The following is a 22,230-nucleotide window of genomic DNA, read 5'->3' as shown; positions in this document are numbered from 1 at the left end:
GTTTTGAAGGAGTGTGCAATTGGCATGCTGACAGCAGGAATGTCCACCAGAGCTGTTGCCAGAGATTTCCCTACCACTGAGGAAGTACAGCTCCCGCTCAGCCCAGTCAAAACTGTTCGCTGCCCTGGCCCCCCAATGGTGGAACAAACTCCCTCACGACGCCAGGACAGCGGAGTCAATCACCACCTTCCGGAGACACCTGAAACCCCACCTCTTTAAGGAATACCTAGGATAGGTTAAGTAATCCCTCTCACCCCACCCCCCCTAAGTTTTAGATGCACTATTGTTAAGTGACTGTCCCACTGGATGTCATAAGGTGAATGCACCAATTTGTAAGTCGCTCTGGATAAGAGCGTCTGCTAAATGACTTAAATGTAAATGTAAATGTAATTTTTATGTTAATTTCTCTACCATAAGCCACCTCCAACGTCGCTTTAGAGAATTTGGCAGTACGTCCAACCGTCCCCACAACCGCATACCACATGTAACCATGCCAGCCCAGGACCTCCACATCCAGCTTCTTCGTCTGAGACCAGCCACCCGGACAGCTGATGAAACTGTGGGTTTGCACAACCGAAGAATTTCTGCACAAACTATCGCAGGGAAGATCATCTGCATGCTCATCATCCTCACCAGGGTCTTGACCTGACTGCAGTTCGGCGTCGTAACTGACTTCAGTGGGCAAATACTCACCTTCGATGGCCACTTGCACACTGGAGAAGTGTGCTCTTCATGGATGAATCCCCGTTTCAACTGTACCTGGCAAATGGCAGACAGCGTGTATGGCATTGTGTGGGCGAGCAGTTTGCTGATGTCAACATTGTGAACAGAGTGCCCCATGATGGCAGTGGGGTTATGGTATGGGCAGGCATAAGCTACGGACAACAAACACAATTGCATTTTATCGATGGCAATATGCACAGAGATAACATGATGAGATACTGAGGGCCATTGTCGTGCCACTCATCACCTCATGTTTCCGCATGATAATTGCCTGCATACTCACCAGACATGTTAATAAATGCTCTGGATGGACGTGAACGACAGCGTGTTTCATTTCCCGCCAATATCCAGCAATTTCACACAGCCATTGAAGAGGAGTGGGACAACATTCCACAGGCCACAATCAACAGCCTGATAAATTCTGTGAAGGAGATGTGTCACGCTGCATGAGGCAAATGGTGGTCATACCAGATACTGACTGGTTTTCTGATCCACGCCCCTGCCTTTTTTAAAGGTATCTGTGGACAACAGATGCATATCTGTATTCCCAGTCATGTTAAATCCATAGATTAGGGCCTAATAAATTCATTTCAACTAACTGATTTCCTTATATGAACTGTAACTCGGTAAAATCTTTGAAATTGTTGGCATGTTGCGTTAACATTTTTGTTGAGTGTACTCCACCTCCTATCTTTTCAACAATACCTTTCAGAAAACAACGAACAATTATGTACAAGTCTTTATACCACAAAATACAGCAGTGGGCTAGTTGTAGAAGGTGATGATTGAAGAGATTATTTATACATGCAGTGGGCTAGTTGTAGAAGGGGATGATTGAAGAGATTATTTATACATGCAGTGGGCTAGTTGTAGAAGGGGATGATTGAAGAGATTATTTATACATGCAGTGGGCTAGTTGTAGAAGGGGATGATTGAAGAGATTATTTATACATGCAGTGGGCTAGTTGTAGAAGGGGATGATTGAAGAGATTATTTATACATGCAGTGGGCTAGTTGTAGAAGGGGATGATTGAAGAGATTATTTATACATGCTGTGGGCTAGTTGTAGAAGGGGATGATTGAAGAGATTATTTATACATGCTGTGGGCTAGTTGTAGAAGGGGATGATTGAAGAGATTATTTATACATGCAGTGGGCTAGTTGTAGAAGGGGATGATTGAAGAGATTATTTATACATGCAGTGGGCTAGTTGTAGAAGGGGATGATTGAAGAGATTATTTATACATGCAGTGGGCTAGTTGTAGAAGGGGATGATTGAAGAGATTATTTATACATGCAGTGGGCTAGTTGTAGAAGGGGATGATTGAAGAGATTATTTATACATGCAGTGGGCTAGTTGTAGAAGGGGATGATTGAAGAGATTATTTATACATGCAGTGGGCTAGTTGTAGAAGGGGATGATTGAAGAGATTATTTATACATGCAGTGGGCTAGTTGTAGAAGGGGATGATTGAAGAGATTATTTATACATGCAGTGGGCTAGTTGTAGAAGGGGATGATTGAAGAGATTATTTATACATGCAGTGGGCTAGTTGTAGAAGGGGATGATTGAAGAGATTATTTATACATGCAGTGGGCTAGTTGTAGAAGGGGATGATTGAAGAGATTATTTATACATGCAGTGGGCTAGTTGTAGAAGGGGATGATTGAAGAGATTATTTATACATGCAGTGGGCTAGTTGTAGAAGGGGATGATTGAAGAGATTATTTATACATGCAGTGGGCTAGTTGTAGAAGGGGATGATTGAAGAGATTATTTATACATGCAGTGGGCTAGTTGTAGAAGGGGATGATTGAAGAGATTATTTATACATGCAGTGGGCTAGTTGTAGAAGGGGATGATTGAAGAGATTATTTATACATGCAGTGGGCTACACATGACTGGAACCTTTCATGTGTACATTAATATTGTTAACAGCGTGAGTTGTCCTATATACTGCACTGTATATGCACTGAACAGCATGTTCAAGTGCATAAATGTGTGACTCACCGAAGGGGCAGGTTTGCCTCCCTTTGCAGTGCACAGTAGAGTGAAGTTCTGGGCCTGGTACCGGCTGAATGGAGCTGGACAGTTCTCTGCCGTAACTGAGATGTTGTTTGGAGGAGCTTTGGAAAGAGAAAGGGACAGGTTAGGCAACAACACATGGCAGCTAAAAATGTACTAAAAATGACTAATTATACTACTATTATAAATGTTAAACTCATTATCCTTGACACTGTGTGCTCAGGATTGTTTGTGTCATAAAGCAGGGCTGTTGGCCAGGGCCCTATGCTGTGTTCAGGATCCCTTGGGTTTCATGCCAGTCTAATGGGGCTGGTTAAAGATATGGAGCAGAGCTCATGCACATCATACAGTATTAGCAGCCCATTGCCTGGCTCTCTCAAGGGAAACCTGCAAGCATGTCACAGAAATAAGAAAACATGTGAGCACCACTTTACAGCAGAGAAGAGCAATGGGAGATAAGCTGAGTGAACAGGAAATAAAGCCCCTTCACATAAATTCAATGCTTAACATGCAATCCATGTTTCACTACACTAGTGCTGGTCTTTTGAAAGCAAATTCCTCAAATAGCGGTCCCTCACTGAATGTGTAGATCAATAATAAACCCATCAAGGGAGATATAGGAGTGGATGACCAGGAGTGTGAAAAGAGGGTGAGTTGAATAAATGGATGAACAATATGAAAATGCAGATGGCGGTCACAGTGACAACATCAGTTGAGGAGGATGAAAGATAGAAAAAAGTGTTGACATCTAAATTTCCTTGCTACTCTGAATGTTTCAGACTTTCCCAGTTGCTGCATCCTCAAGGCTGGCATTAGATATTCTGCCTGCTATATTATCACATGAAACATTTCCTGTGAATTTGCCTTCACACCCGGCATAGAGGAAGCAGAATATGTCTGGTCCGTTTGGCTTCTCTGAGCCTTTATAGGAAAGAAAAACAGTGTGTGAAACCAGGAGAAGGGGTTAAAAGAGAGCCCAGTGGGAGTTCCACCATGAATCTCTCAATTGATAAGACACACTTAAAAATATCCTACATCAGCGATACTGGCCTGGGAATAGAGCCGTTTCATGTGTAACTTTTATATCTAAATCTATTTGGGGGGTTTCAAGCAGACATGCCAAAGCGATTAATTGATTAAAACGAAGGGGGGAAAATGTCTGATGGCCTGAGCGCCTTCTTGTTTCCACACCTCTTAATTGCTTATTGATGGGGGACGTATGACTGTAAATTAACCTTAGAACACTCCATTAGCTGTCTAACAGAGGTCTGTCTGAAACGGGTATGATTAGCTCTCAGAGGCCCAGACGGCTAGAGCTCAGAGCCTTACATTAAATGTACAGCAGCGAAACTGTTATCCACTGCCAGAGCACCATTGACTTCACCAAAGCAAAAGGCTGCATTGCATTACAGAGGGATATTTGAGAAAAACTGGTCATTAACATGCTTTGTTCAATGAGATGCAAAGCTACAAGTCTACTTGGCAAGTGTCTGCCTCTGACAACTTTTTAAATTGAGAGCAGGAAGTTTATTAGATGTTAGATGTGATATTGGCCTTGCATACTCCATTTCATTATATTCCTATGTTTCTTGCACTATTTGTGGAACATTATGGATTCACACTTTGTATCATGAATTTTCATCATTTCACCACCTCATCAGTTCTGACGTCAGTTCGGATTGTTAACCTCTTTCTGCATTTCACAATTCCTAAGCACACCTTCTGTTTTCAGAATGAAACTGGGATTCTCTACTGCGTGGTAGAATATCTACTTTACTGTAAAAAGATGTGGCATGTGCAAAATCCATAGCAGCTAAGTTTCCTAGGCACACGTAAACATTGATTAACTGATTTCATACAAAAAAACTACATCCCTGTGTTGTGTAAGAAATTATGTAAGAAAATTGCATTGTGTAAGAAAAATCCTTTACACTTTGAAGAGGATGTCAATGTCTTTGACAGCTTCTTCTCTGTAAAGCGTCATATTCTATTGCTATGCAGTGACACGAGCTGCTTTACTTTGTATCTGTGCATCCTGACTGCTACAGCCTCCGTAGCCATCTCTATCACTGCATTACATACAAAGGCAGAGCCGGGAAGGACATATTTGAGACTACGTTTGAGAGGAGGCCTGGGAGGAGAATCAAAGTCCAGGATATTCATCTTATCAAACACTACATTTGAAAGTGTTTGTATGGTAAAACTCTGCTCTGCATTCAATTGCTCTGCCAAGGCCAGCCTTCAAAGATGCAGCCCTTTCTCCTACATCTATACACTAAAGAAATCTTAAATTAAAGTGGAAACCATTTATTTTCCTTTCTCAGTCAGCTCAACTACAGAACAGTTCATACCACTAACAGTCCAAGCCCCCCTCTCCCTCCTCCCTCCCTTGCTCTACACCCTCAAGCACCATTACCCTGCTCTTTAAAAAAAATAACAGCAAATTGGATTGGAGAGTGTGTAGAGCAGAACCACATTTAACAGAGCTCTCTGGGGACTTCTCTCCCAGGCCTGATAATTAAGGGAATTAGTGCTCTGGAGACAGTTGTGTGAACAAGGCAGCATCCCAACATCTCCTTTTAGTCAGCGCACAGGTCTCAAGTTCACATCTCCAGGGTTTGGGGGTGAAAGGACAAAAGGAGAAGGTCCCTAGGTCATTCTTGGCTCCTTTTCACTGAAAGTAATTTTGTAATAACTATTTAATGGAATTGTACTTTTTAGTCATGTGCTCAAGAGTAATCAGTCCAAATGTCTGCATGACCTTTCATTTGTTTCGGTCTGCCAAGAGATTGTTGGAGGCATTGTCCTACGTGGCTTGATCAAAATCATATTCAGATGACCTTCTTGACAAATCAACCTCAACAGCTCTCTGTCATTGATGGTGACATTGATGATGATCTATTTGTCAGAGTATAGGGCGTTCTGACTCCAAGTAGCAGCCTGAATATTGTATCATTATGTGATTAAACATGATCTATTATTGACACTATTATTGACACTGAATTTCGAGTAGATCATCATTTTGTCTCCACATTCCATAGCATGCACCAAGTTTCCATATAATCTAATTTAAGTAACATACCCCTGTAAGTGGCAATTGATGCTAAAATGCAACCCTTGCGTAAAGCTATTATTGCAGACTTCCTTCCTCTGAATATTTAATATGGTTACATGCACATTACTCATACCTGCTAATAAATCATGCATGTATGTCACAGAGAGATTTGCAGGTGATTTGAGAGATCTAGGTGAACCCTAACTCTAAATGGAGGGGAAGCGCTTCATTCCCCCGTGCCACAGACCATGCTTCTACTGCTGGTCTACAGAACAGACTGCAATAGGAACATTGAGCTGTGCTTGCAGGTTTAAATATAACACCACCATGAAAAGGAACAGAGGGAGGAGTGAGACATACAAAGACAATGTACAATGTTCATTTGATGATGAACTTTCAGTGGGAACAACCCACCGGAATGAAAACACTTTCGACCCCAAAAGAGAGGCTGCATCCATTATTAATTTAGCAAATTGACACAACGTAATACTTGCATCTGGTGTCAGACCTTCCTCTGACACAAAAACGAGGTAAGGCATACAGAAAAAATAAATATCTCTATACTTTCACGAGAATTCAGAGATAACATTCTTAACACTTTGAGTCAAAGGGAAGGCAAAAATACTCATATTCCATTCCATATACATGTTCCAATGTGTCTCTAAAGAAATACATTTATTCTCACAGCACCGTGTGTGGGGGAGACGCTTAGATGGTGAGAGCATCACTATAGCAGACAATGAAGCATAGACAGGAGTTCACGTTACAGGTAATTGGCTATTGTAACCGATCAACAAACAGCGAAAGCTATTTTCTAATAACTGACACTAGTTCTTTACATGGCACCTACTATTCAATTAAGATCTAAGAAAACTCATATACTGTAGTCCGCCTCCACACCGACAGTCACTCTCTCAATGCGAAAGCACAATGTAGTCTAGATAGAGTGGGGCTAAGTGAGTCAATGACAGGAGACGACTTTGCCAAACTGCTTGCTTACAGAAGTTTGAGAAGTCGCCCACTTGGAAGGGATACGATTGAAGGCAGAAGATGGAAGGCAGCCTAAAAAACAATCAAAGCCAAGTCCTCTCTAGGGGTTAAGAGACACGTTGAAATAAGTGCTGGCGAGAGGCTCCAAGACCTAAGACTGCTCCTTTGAAAGCAGTACCAGGAGATAAAAGACACTGAAATGCTTTTTAATCACTTTTCCATTGTGCTTTCAGCATTTACATTTACCCCCCCCCCCCCCCGTCCCTTTCATTTTCATTCATCATTACTGGGCTGTCAGCTCTTATCGCGTTGTCCCACCGCTAACCAAACAGGAACAAGGAGCAGGAGGAAGGGGATGAGGGACTCCTTCAACTCTGGTGACTGTCAGGAAGAGGAAGAGGATGACACACAGACAAAAGCTTGTGTCACTTTGAACAACTTCCTCAGTTAGAAAGTCCATTAATCAAACCAAACGCTGCTGAAAATGCAGCATGCACACATAGTAGCTTGTGAGTGCATGTGTGCATATGGTTTCATAGATATTCATTGCTGTCAGCCCAGTCCTACCTGCTGTCTGCAGTGTTTGGACGTATCGTGGTGGCGATGTCTCTGTCAGAGAAAGAAAGCTCTATAGACTTACTATAATTTTTTTTATCTGTTGTTTCTTAAATATGCCACCTTGGACTGATTAGTCTTAGCCCTTCAGAGCAAAACTTTACAAAGTTTCCCCCCAAAAATGTACAGAAACTTTTACAAAGGAAGGCTTTCTTTCACTAGGGAGCGATTTGCGCATTTAAGCTCAATTGAGAGATGCTCTGTTTTCTCCCTCTGGTCCCATACGATAGGCAATAAGATATGTCATGGCTGTGTATAGCTTTACTGTCACTCCACTCTCCCGTGCCTGCAGCTCTCCGAGGGTAAAAACCAGCCATGGACTTAGAGCCCTATGCATATAATGAGGACATGGGGGACATAAGAGAGGATTTCTCTAGCACGGCTCTAAGGCTGGGTTCAGACGGGACAAAAGGGAAAGTTTTTTTGGTGTAAAGCGTAGAGTGGCAGATGGGCCCTCACTACCCGGCACAGTGTCAGTAATGCTTTGACTGGCACCCTCATCCCTAAAGTCTATTTTCCTTTTCGGGTGGGGAGGGTTGGAGGAAGCTATGCAATCTGCTTTGACTTGGCCCCCATTTACCTCTGGCCCAGTCCCCTTCTCTTGTGGGTAATTTACAGGGCCCAGGCCTGCCGGCTCCTTTAGGGCTCCCTGGTGCCTGGTGTGTCACAGACAAATTGGTTGATCAGTGTGATTGTAATGCCTGGTTCAGATGCTTTCTTTATGACACCTAATTTACCGACCAAGCAGGGAAAAATGGGGCCGTAAAGTTATACGAGGCCAAAGAGATTCAGACGAGGCAGTGGAGTATCCATCATTTAATTCTCCACCATTGGCCCCTGACCATATGAGCAATCCCTAAAGAAGTATTTGAAAGAGTCTACATCAAATGCCCTCAGCTAGACAGCCACAAGCTCCCCAACTGTCGGCAAGTAGTATACACAGCCTTCGAGGACAGACAGGCCGAGGAATTCATATTTCAAACTGACAATGCCTGGGGGTTTGATGGGGAACAGACATGAACTCATAACAATGACAGATGGATGACCATGCAACCAACCATTTGGCACACCACATCATTTCAACATAGAAATTGGGTAATAAGTTGATCAATGAGATTTCAACCTTTATTCACCGATTCAAAAAGTCAGACAGAGGTTTGTTGAATTCCCAATGTGTTATTACCATTTGAAAGCACAACAAAGTTCAAATGGGAATACAATGTCAGATATTTTGTATTTATACCACAACTTCTTTGGGGTAGCCCCCCTTCTTCTCAATTTCCGCCTAAAGAAATACCCTAATCTAACTGCCTGTAGCTCAGGCCCAGAAGCAAGGATATTCATATTCTTGGTATCATTTGAAAGGAAACACTCTGAATTTTGTGGAAATGTGAATTGAGTGTAGGAGAATATAACACAATAGATCTGGTAGAAGAAAATACAAGGAAATAAACACACGTTTTCGTTTTTTATTGTTGCTGCATCATCTTTCAAATGACTAAGAACAGCCAAAAATACAGTTAGTATGCTGTGGATGATTTGAATGAAGAACATACGATGGCAACAATAGCTGAGCAAAGTATTAGACAGATAACTTCAAAAATGAGTGAGCTACATCACATTGAGCATGAAGTCACCCAGGTGTCCCACACAAATGTACCCAAGTGGCCGAATTGGTACAGTGATACATTTTGAAGGAAATAATTATATACAAAATACATAATTAATATTCTAACACACACACCAAAAATATATATAAAACATATTTAAAAAAATAAAATAACAAGGGTAACTATTTACACATTTTCTATTTACAATATTGTGAAGACCCTCAGTCCTCTGTTGCCATGGCCCATAGCAGTCTCTTTCTGCTGTAAAGCAGAGGCTTACTGAACAGGTGGTGCAGGTGATGGGGCATTTCCTGTGACAAAGGGCACAACGACATCTCCCACATTCATGCCTTCAGAGATTAATCTGGGAAGGTGAACACCACTGGTTGGAGCAGAAGGGACAGAGGTAGAGGGGGCAGAAGGTGCTACAGTGGACTTGCTGTAGCTAGCAAGCTCCTGGATGAGCAGCTCCCTGAAGGCTAGCTGTGAGATGGTGGGCTGTCCACAGCTCTTGGCCATTTCCTTCTGGAGGATGAAGGCATTCACCACAGCAATTTCAATGAAATGATGGACAAATGTATTGTACCATTTCGTGGTCGTGTGGAGAACATTGTAGTATCCTATCAATTTCTTCAATAATTTGGGTAACATCTGTATATCTAGACTTTGTTTTCGCATTTCCTGATTTATTCGCCATAATTTAAATATATAGAATTTCTGAAAATGCTCTTCACTATGTACTGCTATGCGTAACACTCGTGGCTCCGTCAAGTAGGATTATCAATGGGGAATGAACCTCCTTTACGCCAGAGTTTACGACAAAGGCTGGTCTTCGAACGTATAACCATTACATATTGCCGTTTACCTCAGCTCATTAGCTATCTTCCAAGCTAGATTTCAAGATGATCAGTGGTCATTGGGCCAAAATACAGTCAATCAACGATAGACCGCTCCTACCGTTGGTGAGCAATGAGGTCATTGATTGGTGTCTTCAAATCGGTTTGTTTCGATCAATACGTCCTAGAAAAGAGCCGTCAAGTGTGATTGTGTTACTACCAAACAGAGGATTGCAATGAAACCAACCATGACTGGATAAACGTGTGTTTAGTGTGTGTATTTCATGTTTCATCCAAAGTTGAATGAGACGGAAATCACGACGCAAGCGTTTTACAAATGTTTCATGTTTGTGACAATACAGAGGCGGATGCAAGATGCAAGCAACGATGGTTTAATGAATACAATTTACAGCAGCAACAGGACAGACAGACTGTACTCAGACGGAATCCGACCCAGGGACTAGGGCGCATCTTCCGGTGATAGCGTGCTGAGAAATCCAGGGGGAGTGTGTCCGGATGTGTAGGAAGGAGCACAGCAGATAATCCACACAAGGGCGGCGAGAGATGAGCACGGACACATGACACAACCTCAGGGAAGTATCAATACAACCTCAGGGAAGTAACAACGATCTGACAACAAGAAACACTGGTTACAGAACATATAAAGGGAAGATAAGTGGTTCCAGCTGGCGCAGACAATCAGGCCGAGATTGGGAACCACGCCCACACAAACACGGGAGAGAGAGAGAGAGAAAGAGAAAGAGAGGCAGTGGATTCATGAACCGTGACAATACCCCCCCCCCCCCCCAGGAACACCTCTTGGCGTTCCCAGGCGAATTTACCTGTCGATTGAAATCATCGATAAGGGAGTGATCCAGAATGTCCCTAGCAGGTACCCAACTTCTCTCCTCCGGGCCGTAACCCTCCCAGTCCACCAGGTACTGGAATCCGCGTCCCCTCCTTCTAGAGTCCAAAATATGATTGACAGAAAAGGTGGGTTCCCCATCAACAAGTCGTGGCGACGGGGGGAACCGGGACCGGCGGGTTAATGCGTGCCTGAAACACAGGTTTTATTTTAGACACATGAAAGGTAGGATGAATATATCAAGCTTCCTCCTATATGCCGGAGGAAGCTTGAGCCGGACCGCCACCGGACAAATGATCCTGGTGACTTTGAACGGGCCGATAAATTTTGGGGCAAGCTTGTTCGAAACGGATCGGAGTGGAATGTTCTTAGTAGAAAGCCACACTCTTTGGCCAACGACGAATACCGGAGGCTTCGACCGGTGGCGATCGGCCTTAGCCTTGGTGCGCGCCCCCACCCGGAGAAGAGTCTCACGGGCTCTGCTCCATGCGTGACGGCACCTCTGGATGAAAGCGTGAGCGGAGGGAACAGTGACCTCGGACTCCGTACTGGGAAAGATAGGTGGCTGGTAACCTAAACTACACTCAAACGGAGAGAGACCCATGGCTGCCACTGGCAACGAATTGTGAGCGTACTCAACCATAGAGAGTTGTTGACTCCAGGAAGAGGGATTTTTAGAAACCAAACATCGCAACACTCTCTCCAAATCTTGGTTGGCCCTCTCCATTTGACCGTTGCTCTGGGGATGAAACCCTGAAGACAGGCTGACACTCGCTCCCAGTAACCTACAAAACTCTTGCCAAAACTTGGACACAAATTGGGGCCCCCTGTCAGAAACTACGTCCATTGGCAGGCCATGTAAGCGAAAGACGTGATCCACGACAGTTACCGCTCTCTCCTTGGCAGATGGTAATTTAGGCAAGGGAATAAAATGAGCCGCCTTCGAGAACCGGTCCACCACGGTCAAAACAACCGTCTTGGCCTGGGAGGGTGGAAGGCCGGTAACAAAATCTAGCGCGATGTGGGACCAGGGTCTCGAAGGGACCGACAGCGGTTGGAGTAACCCATCTGGGGGTCGATTAGAAGTCTTCCCAGTGGCACAAACCGAGCAAGCCAAGACGAAACTGTGAATGTCACGAGCCATCAGTGGCCACCAAAAAGCTAGTGCGGCTGACTCCTGGATGACACGCAATGCCCGTTCGGAATGGTCAAAAATGCGAGAAAAATGCAAGAAAGGGAATCGGGTCTGACATTCTTGGAACCCGGGCGATACGAGAGAGAGAAGTCAAAACATCCGAAAAAGAGTGCCCACCGCGCCTGCCTGGAGTTGAGTCGCTTGGCGGTTCTGATATATTCCAAACTTTTGTGATCGGTCTAAACTATAAAAGGTACCCCTGACCCCTCTAACCAATGGCGCCACTCCTCCAGTGCTAACTTCACTGCCAACAACTCTCTGTTGCCAATGTCGTAGTTGCGTTCCGCAGGTGATAACCAATGGGAAAGGAACGCGCAAGGGTGCATCTTGTCATCAGAAGAGGAACGTGCTCTGGATAAGAGCGTCTGCTAAATGACTTAAATGTAATGTAAATGAACGTTGGGAAAGTACCGCACCTACCCCCACCTCTGAAGTGTCCACCTCCACCACGAACTGATGCGAGGGATTGGGAGCTATGAGGATGGGAGCCGAAACAAAGCGGCTCTTGAGTATGGCGAATGCAGCCTCGGCTGTATCGGACCACCTGAACGTCACTCTGGGGGAGGTTAAGGCGGTAAGAGGAGCGACTATCTGACTAAAGTTGCGAACAAAACGCCGGTAGAAATTGGCGAATCCCAGAAACCTCTGTAGGGCCTTACGGGAATCTGGGCTTGGCCAATCCACCACAGCCTTAACCTTGTCAGGATCCATGCGAATACCTTCAGTCGAGACGATGTAACCTAGGAATGGAACGGATTGTGCATGAAAAATGCATTTCTCCGCCTTGACAAAAAGTCCATTCTCCAACAACCTCTGAAGCACTCGTCTGACGTGCTGAACGTGTTCCTGGAGAGAAGAAGAAAAAATCAGTATGTCATCCAGGTAAACATATATGAACTGATCAATCATATCTCTCAGCACGTCATTGACGAGTGCCTGGAAAACCGCTGGGGAGTTGGATAGCCCAAAAGGCATGACCAAATATTCGAAGTGCCCTCTGGGGGTGTTAAACGCGGTCTTCCATTCGCCCCCCCCCCCCTTTTGCGAACCAAATGATATGCATTACGTAAATCCAACTTAGTGAACACGGATGCTCCCTGTAACCTTTCAAAGGCTGAGGACATCAACGGTAAGGGATAGGTATTCTTCACTGTGATGTTATTCAACCCACGGTAATCAACGCAAGGACGAAGAGATCCGTCCTTCTTCCCCACAAAGAAGAACCCCGCCCCCCGCTGGAGAAGAGGAAGGACGAATGAATCCAGATGCCAGAGAATTAGAGATGTATCTCTCCATAGCCTCCCTCTCCGGAACAGAGAGTGAATATAACTTGCCTTTAGGCGGAGACTCACCTGGCAATAATTCTATTGCACAGTCATAGGGACGATGCGGAGGAAGAGAAGCAGCACGGGACTTACTGAACACCTCCTTCAGGTCAAGGTATTCAATGGGCACGTTAGACAAATCCACTGCCTCCTCTAGAAACACAGAATCAGACACAGACGAACAAGCAGACACTAAACAGGACTCAAGACACTTGTTACTCCACATGGATATAGAGTTATGAATCCAGTCAACTCTGGGGTTGTGTTGGGTGAGCCAAGGGTGGCCGAGAACTAATGGTGCAAGGGGTGAGTCCATGAGTAGAAATGATAGTGTCTCAGTGTGATTGCCAGAAGTGATGAGTGTGATAGGTTCAGTGGTGTGAGAAATGTTGGGGAGTTCTTGACCATTGAGAGCGTTGACGGATATCTTGTGCGTGAGTGAGTTGATAGGAATCTGGAGTTTGTGAGCGAGCTTGATGTCCATGAAATTACCCTCTGCTCCTGAGTCCAGTAAGGCTTGGGTGTCGTGCGTGTGGGTGGCCCATCTTAGTCTTACCGGGAAGAGAGTAGATGATGAGGTCTTCTCTGTGGTGACACCACCCGATAGTAGCCTCATGCTTACTACCGGGCCTGATCTTTTACCGGGCAGGAGTGGATAAAGTGGCCCGCTCTACCACAGTAGAGACAGAGTCCTTGGGATCTCCACCTCTCCCTCTCTTCCCGGGAGAGGCGAGCTCTCCCCAGCTGCATGGGTTCGTGAGCGGAGGCTGAACTGGCCGTGTTCCCACCGCTGGCATGCCAGCCCTCCGTGTCGTTATACGGTCTGTTAGGGCATGCTCGGCGGCCAATACGACTCAGACGAGCGTCGACCCTCAAGGCTAGTTCCACTAGTCCATTTAAACTCCTGGGAAGGTCCAGAACATAAATCTCCTTCTGGATCCGGTCCTCCAGCCCATGCAGGAACATGTCCCACTGCGCCTCCTCGTTCCACTGACACTCTGCGGCCAGAGTGCGGAATTGGATGGAGTATTCCGATACGGAACGGTCTCCTTGGCGAAGGTCAGCGAGTAGTCTGGCCGCCTCCCTACCCGCCACGGCCCGATCGAAGACCCTTCTCATCTCCTCGGAGAGTGTCTGGAAAGAGGTGCAGCATGGGTCCTGGTTCGCCCACACCGCCGTTCCCCAAAGAGCCGCTCTGCCTGATAGCAGTGTGAGTACGAATGCTACCTTAGACTGTTCACGGTTGAAGGTCCGTGGCTGCAACGAGAAATGCATGGAACATCTCGTAAGAAAAGCTCTGCAATAGTCAGGATCACCTTAATAACCCTCTGGTGTCGGTAGCCGTGGCTCTAGCTGGGAATCCGGCTCTGGCGGGGCGGGTTGAACTGCCGGTGTAGGTGGCGCAGCGGAACCCCTCAGATGTTGTAATTGTTGGGTCAGCTGGGATACCTGCGTCGCAATGGCTTGTACTGCCCGACCTGTGCTGGAGATGTTCTCTTCTTGTTGATCCATTCTCGTGATACTGCGGGAAATGAATTCGGTCAGACTCGTTGAACTCGCTGCATCCATGGTCTGGTCAGATCGTTCTGTGACAATACAGAGGCGGATGCAAGATGCAAGCAACGATGGTTTAATGAATACAATTTACAGCAGCAACAGGACAGACAGACTGTACTCAGATGGAATCCGACCCAGGGACTAGGGCACATCTTCCGGTGATAGCGTGCTGAGAAATCCAGGGGAGTGTGTCCGGATGTGTAGGAAGGAGCACAGCATATAATCCACACAAGGGCAGCGAGAGATGAGCACAGACACACGACACAACCTCAGGGAAGTAACACACAACCTCAGGGAAGTAACAACGATCTGACAACAAGAAACATTGGTTACAGAACATATAAAGGGAAGATAAGTGGTTCCAGCTGGCGCAGACAATCAGGCCGAGATTGGGAACCACGCCCACACAAACGAGAGAGAGAGAGAGAGAGAGAGAGAGAGAGAGAGAGAGAGAGAGAGAGAGAGAGAGAGAGAGAGAGAGAGAGAGAAAAAAGAGAGAGGGAGGCAGTGGATTCATGAACCGTGACAATGTTAGGCTATAAAAATAGATTTTATCAAACAAAACTAACATTCACTGTGGAGCTAGGACAAACTGAATTGGTCCACTCACACTGACAGCGTCGTGAAGAAGGCGCAGCAGCGCCTATTCAACCTCAGGAGGCTGAAGAAATTCGGCTTGTCACCAAAAGCACTCACAAACTTCTACAGATGCACAATCGAGAGCATCCTGGCGGGCTGTATCACCGCCTGGTACGGCAACTGCTCCGCCCTCAACCGTAAGGCTCTCCAGAGGGTAGTGAGGACTGCACAACGCATCACCGGGGGCAAACTACCTGCCCTCCAGGACACCTACACCACCCGTTGTTACAGGAAGGCCATAAAGATCATCAAGGACATCAACCACCCGAACCACTGCCTGTTCACCCCGCTATCATCCAGAAGGCGAGGTCAGTACAGGTGCATCAAAGCTGGGACCGAGAGACTGAAAAACAGCTTCTATCTCAAGGCCATCAGACTGTTAAATAGCCACCACTAACATTGAGTGGCTGCTGCCAACACACTGTCATTGACACTGACCCAACTCCAGCCATTTTAATAATGGGAATTGATGGGAAATGATGTAAATATATCACTAGCCACTTTAAACAATGCTACCTTATATAATGTTACTTACCCTACATTATTCATCTCATATACATATGTATATACTGTACTCTACAACATCGACTGCATCCTTATGTAACACATGTATCACTAGCCACTTTAACTATGCCACTTTGTTTACTTTGTCTACATACTCATCTCATATGTATATACTGTACTCGATACCATCTACTGTATGCTGCTCTGTACCATCACTCATTCATATATCCTTATGTACATGTTCCTTATCCCCTTACACTGTGTATAAGACAGTAGTTTTGGAATTGTTAGTTAGATTACTTGTTGGTTATCACTGCATTGTCGGAACTAGAAGCACAAGCATTTCGCTACACTCGCATTAACATCTGCTAACCATGTGTATGTGACAAATAAAATTTGATTTGATTTGATTTGATTTGATTTGAATTGGCATTGCCAACGAGGAATATTTTCAAAGGTAAGATATTTATTTTATTGTTATTTCTGACTCTTGTGACGCTAATGCTTGGTTGGAAAATGCTAGTAATACTTTTGTTAGCTGGGTGCTCTCCTCAGACAATCGCATGGTTTGATTTTGACGTAAAGCCTTCTTGAAATCTGACACAGTGGCTGGATTAATAAGATGTTAAGCTTTGAAATGATGTAAAACACATGTATTTACAAGACATTTTAATATTACAAATGGTGTATTTAGAATTTTAGCGCTCTGCAATTTCACTGGCTGTTGGCCAGGTGGGACGCTACCGTCCCACTGGTGCCAGAGAGGTGTTATCACTGTGCTTCATCCAATAGCACAACCAAATGACCAGGATTGCAGTTGAGATTATTGTGTAAATACATAGTGCAAGTGAGCACTCTTTCTATGATGACATTAGAATACGTGTATAGTCACTGTAGGCTAACCTGTGGCCATGGATGTGTTACTCATTTTAAGGTTGAATAAACACTGTGACATTAGTTTGTAAAATAGTCTTAACTTTAGGCTATTTACTTTATTACAAAAGTAATATTTAATTGTGTTTGGTTATTAATGCAACCAAATACCAACATTGAAAGTATATCTAGTGCTTTGATAATTTCATCTGAGCCACTGGCTTAATACTATTCTTTAACTATTATTTTTGGGTTAGTTGGATGCGTGAATCCAACATATCATATGTTAACTTGTCGACAAGTTAATAGGCAATTTACTGTATTCCAAAATTAATGTTAAATTGTGTTTGGTTGTCAACACAACCAAATATCAACGTTTGAAGGAAATATTATATATTTTGTGCCCCTAACTTAGTCTGGCTTTAATTCCAGTTTGTCTACGAAATAAAAATAAATATGTTGGATTCACGTCTCCAGCTCAACCAATAATCAAAGTTAAAGAATAGGACTAAATCTAATCTAATCAAACATTAAATGCACTTTAAATTAAATATAATGTATTTGATTTAGTCCTATTCTTTAACTTTGATTCTTGGTTGAGATGGAGAATTGGATCCAACATATAATGATTGACTACATTTGAAATAAACTAAAGCTTGAAATCCTAGGCCTATTTGTACTGTCCATTTTTAGTTTAATCCTGGAATGAATTGAAACAATAGCTCTTGATGACTTTGCAAATGCTATATTTATTTAAATCTCTTCATTCAAAGACTCAATCATGGACACTCTTACTGACAGTTGTGGCTCTTTTGTGTGATGCATTGTTGTCTCTAACTTCTTGCCCTTTGTGCTGTTGTCTGTGTCCAATAATGTTTGCACCATATTTTGTGCTGCTACCATGTTGTTGCTATGTTGTGTTGCTACCATGCTGTGTTGTTAAGTGTTGCTGCCTTGCTATGTTGTTGTCTTAGGTCTCTCTTTTATGTAATGTTGTGTTGTCTCTCTTGTTGTGATGAGTGCTTTGTCCTATATTTATATTGTATTTATTTAAAAAATGTAATCCCAGGCCCTTTTGCCTTTTGGTAGGCCGTCATTGTAAATAAGAATTTGTTCTTAACTGACTTGCCTAGTTAAATAAAGGTAAAAAATAATAACAAATATAGGCCTAAATAGTATAATTGATGACATATGACTTATAGATTATGGTTATATTTAATTTGTTCTGTTGGAATTACTTTGATAGCAACAGTGACTATATTTATTCATTAAGAGATCTCTCAATAATCATTCTAACGATAGCACATTGGTAGTAGTCAGTGACAAATATCAAAGCTATGCTGGGCTTGGAACCCTGGATGGGAGACCAAATGAATAGCAGTTAGATCAACTCTCCAGTAGGAGGTGCTGCCCAGCCGTGTTTTTTTTTCTGGTAGCGGATATAACGTTAAAGATCTGACTTTGTTTCAAAGGTAAAAATTGAACATATTTTATACAAGGTTTGTCTATGTTGAAAATCAGTTGCAATTACGACACCTTCCTTCCTTTTCCACGTAGATTTCATGTCACAATACGATGACAAATTACATTGAAACAACGTTGATTCAACCAGTTTGTTCTCAGTGGGAAGAGTTCTTTTCAAAACTAGGAATATTGTAATATCGTTGGTAATTTAGTAAGTGAAATAGGGAGAAGGTAATGTTAAAATGCTTTTTGAGTGGATGTCTGTGTAACTGCCTCAACAGTATTGTGGACCACAAATGTTGTTTCCCCTCTGTAAGCCAATAATTAATTTAATGATAATGGAAAAGTGGCTTAAGATTTCCCATTTTTGTTTGTGGGCGTGTGTGTGAGTGTGTGTGCGTGTGCATGTATGTGTGTGTGTGTAAAGCTTATAAAGGGGCGAAGTCCCCGTAGGTGATGTTGGCAACACTGATTGGAAACTCTGCCAATTCTACCTCTCACTGGTTGCCCACAATAACCAAAGAGCTGTGTGAAACAACTTCAAAGACCAGTGAAATAAATGGCATATAAAATATTTACACTTTAGAATTCACTAATATAGTTAGACCTTCTAAGCTAGGCCTTTGCTTGTTTTTTCCACTGACTTAACCTATTCCTTTCATTGAGAGTTGAGAGATGCGAATAAAGAAATGTTTCCTATATACTGTACAGCCTCCATACAGTAGCCTACTGTATACTTAACTTCTAGCGACTGCTTCCTCTTACAGTATCTCTCTTTTAAAACTTGTTATGGCTGCAATCCCGATATCGGGATAAGTGTCATCAACAACCGCTGAATAGCATAGCGCTACATTCAATAAATATTACTACAAATATTTATATTCATGAAATCACAAGTGCAATATAGGAAAACACAGCTTAGCCTTTTGTTAATCCACCGGTCGTGTCAGATTTTGAAATGATGCTTTTCAGCGAAAGCAATCCAAGCGTTTGTGTAAATTTATCGATTGCACTACAAAACATTAAGTACACTTAGCATCAGGCAGCTTGGTCACGAAAATAAGAAAAGCAATCAAATTAATCGTTTACCTTTGATGATCTTCGGATTTTTTCACTCACGAGACTCCCGGTTAAACAACAAATGTTCCGTTTGTTCCTTAAAGACAATTTTTATATCCAAAATACCTGTTTGTTTGTCGCGTTATGTTCAGAAATCCACAGGAAAGAGTGGTCATGACAATGCAGACAAAAATTCCAAATAATTTCCATAATGTCCACAGAAACATGTAAAACATTTTTTATAATCAATCCTCAGGTTGTTTTAAAAATATATAATCGAAAATATATCAACCGCAAATGTTTTTCACAGTAAGAGAGGGGAAAACAATGGCTGTCCAAATTCGGTTGCGCGAGCAAAACTCATGTGACCACTTGACGCGATGTTATCGTTCTGGCTCATTTTTCAAAATAAAAGCCTGAAACTATGTGTGAAAACTGTTGACACCTTGAGGAAGCGATAGGAAAAGGAATCTGGTTCATATCCCTTTAAATCCAGCAAAGGGAGGCTATGGAACATGGAGTTTTCAAAATAGAAGGCACTTCCTGTTTTGATTTTCCTCAGGGTTTCGCCTGCAATATCAGTTAGATTAATAGCCTAAAATACAGATGTAGGATCCTAATTTTATCCAGTTTGCTACAGCAAGAAAATAATCCTGCAACAACAGCAATTATGAATTATGATGTGGATTATAATTGACATTTTTGTAAGGGTTGATACACTTTTCATTAGGGGAAATCCAGTCGGAAATGTCAAATTGGAAATTTTGCAGGAATATTCTCAGCAACAAAATAGTGATCAAATTAAGATCCTACTTCTGTATGCATCGGCAATCTGTCAAATAAACCACAGCAATGTGAAGAGAGTGTGCCTATCTGTCTGCAAATCAACTGTTCCCTTTAGATCCAGCACTCCCCCTCTTGCATAACATCACTGACTGTTCAGCCTGGAAGCTACCTTCTTTTTGTAATCAGGATATGAAATGGAAATTATTATTATAATAACAATAATTATAATATTTATTGTAGTTATTAATTTAAAAAAAGAGTACAGCTTTACTCTTTCTCAATTCCCGAAAGGCTACATTTATTTATTTGCCAAAAATACCTATACCACCCTGAGAAGTCGGGGGCAATGTTGCCTACATCTAGTGTAGGGAGGGATGGGGGTTACAACATAAAATATGCATGGGAATTAATTCATAAGCATGGAAATCCATTCATGAATTCTTCATGGGGATATTTTACATCTGTATCCAGAGTATTTCACAAGGATGCTGTAGTGGTATTGGGATGGGCTTGTTATGATGCAATTAGCACATTGTGTTGGGGCCTGAGAGAGGCTCTGTTTATTTAGGCCTACTAACTGAAATTCTGGACCTCTTAGAAAAACATGAAACAAGGAAAGAACAAATAATTATTCCCAAGTATCTTTGTTGCTGATATGTTTTAGAAGAAGCCAACACAGGGGAATTAATGAAAGGAAACAAATGAAGGGATTTTGTCATCATCAACCCCTTCTCAATCAAAAACATTTCCATTTTCCACTTGAGATGTTTCACTCTCAGCAGATTGCCAAACATCCTAAATTGAATCTGTAACGTTTGCCTCTGGACATGAGACACTTTGTTTCAAGGGTGCCTTTCATTGTTCAACTACTTCAGAATTTAATCTCCCAAGTGAGCCTTTTATTGTGATAAACCCAGTGGCTATGGTAGTATTGGAAATGCTATAATAGTAAAAAAGCAATAGAGACGAAAAGCAATGAGATGTTGAGCAGGTAAAAATGTGTTGTGAATGAAATCACAGGAAAATCTCACTAAAGTACATTCCTATGTGATTTGTGCATTTGTGTGTGTGCCTGTGTATAAAGTATGAGACATGATAAAGGCTCTTTTATGTATTCTGAGACGGAGCAAAAGCTTTACATGAGTCTCTGCTTATATTATGAGCCACAGCATGTCCTGTTCTTGTAGGCAATACTGACATCCTTTGAATAATAAAACATCAGGGTAATATCAGGAACAGGGGTCACCAGCACATTCTCTGTGTGATTACCACTTTATATCCACACCCCACCCTCAGTTGGTGCCAAATATATATTTTTCTTAATCACATAGGAGTTTAGTATGTCAGCTTGTCAGACAGACAAATGGATGTTTCCACACCTTACTCCCCTTTACTGCTATAGAAGACAACCTATGGCAGTAGGAGAGGACAGAACCAAACAAAAGGACATTGAAAACCATGTGACCTTAAGCTTTCACAGAGAAAGTATTACATTAGATTGAGGCTTCAAGGCCACTTTTACTTCCTGGTGACAAAAGGTTGAGACTAGAAATTACATGATGTACTGTAATGAGTATGCCTAATGCATACACTGTGAATTTGCATTGACATGCCTCCATATGAACCTGTCTGTCAGTGGTTGTGATTAAAGGCTGGCTACAGTCCCCGGTCTATCTCTGATACAACATGCCATTAGGATTCCAGATTGCTCTGATGCACCCTGGCGGCGGTAGAGTTGTTGGGGGGTTGTGTGTCCTTTAAATTTGTTAGATATTAGGTTTTGTAGTGGAATTGTTAGATATTACCTGTTAGATAATGCCGCACTGTCGGATCTAGAAGAATAAGCATTTCGCTACTCTCGCAATAACATCTGCTAACCATGTGTATGTGACCAATAAAATGTGATTTGATTTGATTAAATGTAGTCATTTGTCACTCATTAGATGCTACTACTACTCTACTCTACTCACTACGGGGTCAACACAGGCCAGGCCTGACTTTCTCACGCAGTCCACTTTGTTTGTTCTTTTCAAGGGGATAATGTATCAAAGGAATAATTACCATCATCCTCTCATGCATTACAAATGGAACAAGGAAATTATACCTCT

The 22,230-nt window shown here is 42.9% G+C and overlaps 1 protein-coding gene across 3 annotated transcripts in view; it reads right to left on the bottom strand.

Moving 5' to 3' along the window:
• The window catches only part of LOC124004279 (immunoglobulin superfamily member 21-like), a 328,369-nt gene that overhangs the window by 30,118 nt on the left and 276,021 nt on the right, over nucleotides 1-22,230 (bottom strand). For all 3 annotated transcript variants that reach the window (XM_046313063.1, XM_046313064.1, XM_046313065.1), the window contains exon 5: nucleotides 2,735-2,850. In XM_046313063.1, the coding sequence (XP_046169019.1) occupies nucleotides 2,735-2,850 (116 nt within the window). The remainder of the gene's footprint in view (nucleotides 1-2,734; nucleotides 2,851-22,230) is intronic.

The sequence above is a fragment of the Oncorhynchus gorbuscha genome, linkage group LG18, assembly GCF_021184085.1.
Source record: "Oncorhynchus gorbuscha isolate QuinsamMale2020 ecotype Even-year linkage group LG18, OgorEven_v1.0, whole genome shotgun sequence".
NCBI classification, from domain to species: Eukaryota; Metazoa; Chordata; class Actinopteri; order Salmoniformes; family Salmonidae; genus Oncorhynchus; species Oncorhynchus gorbuscha.
The sequence above is the reverse complement of the archived record's forward strand: the minus strand, read 5'-3'. Positions and strand labels throughout refer to the sequence as shown.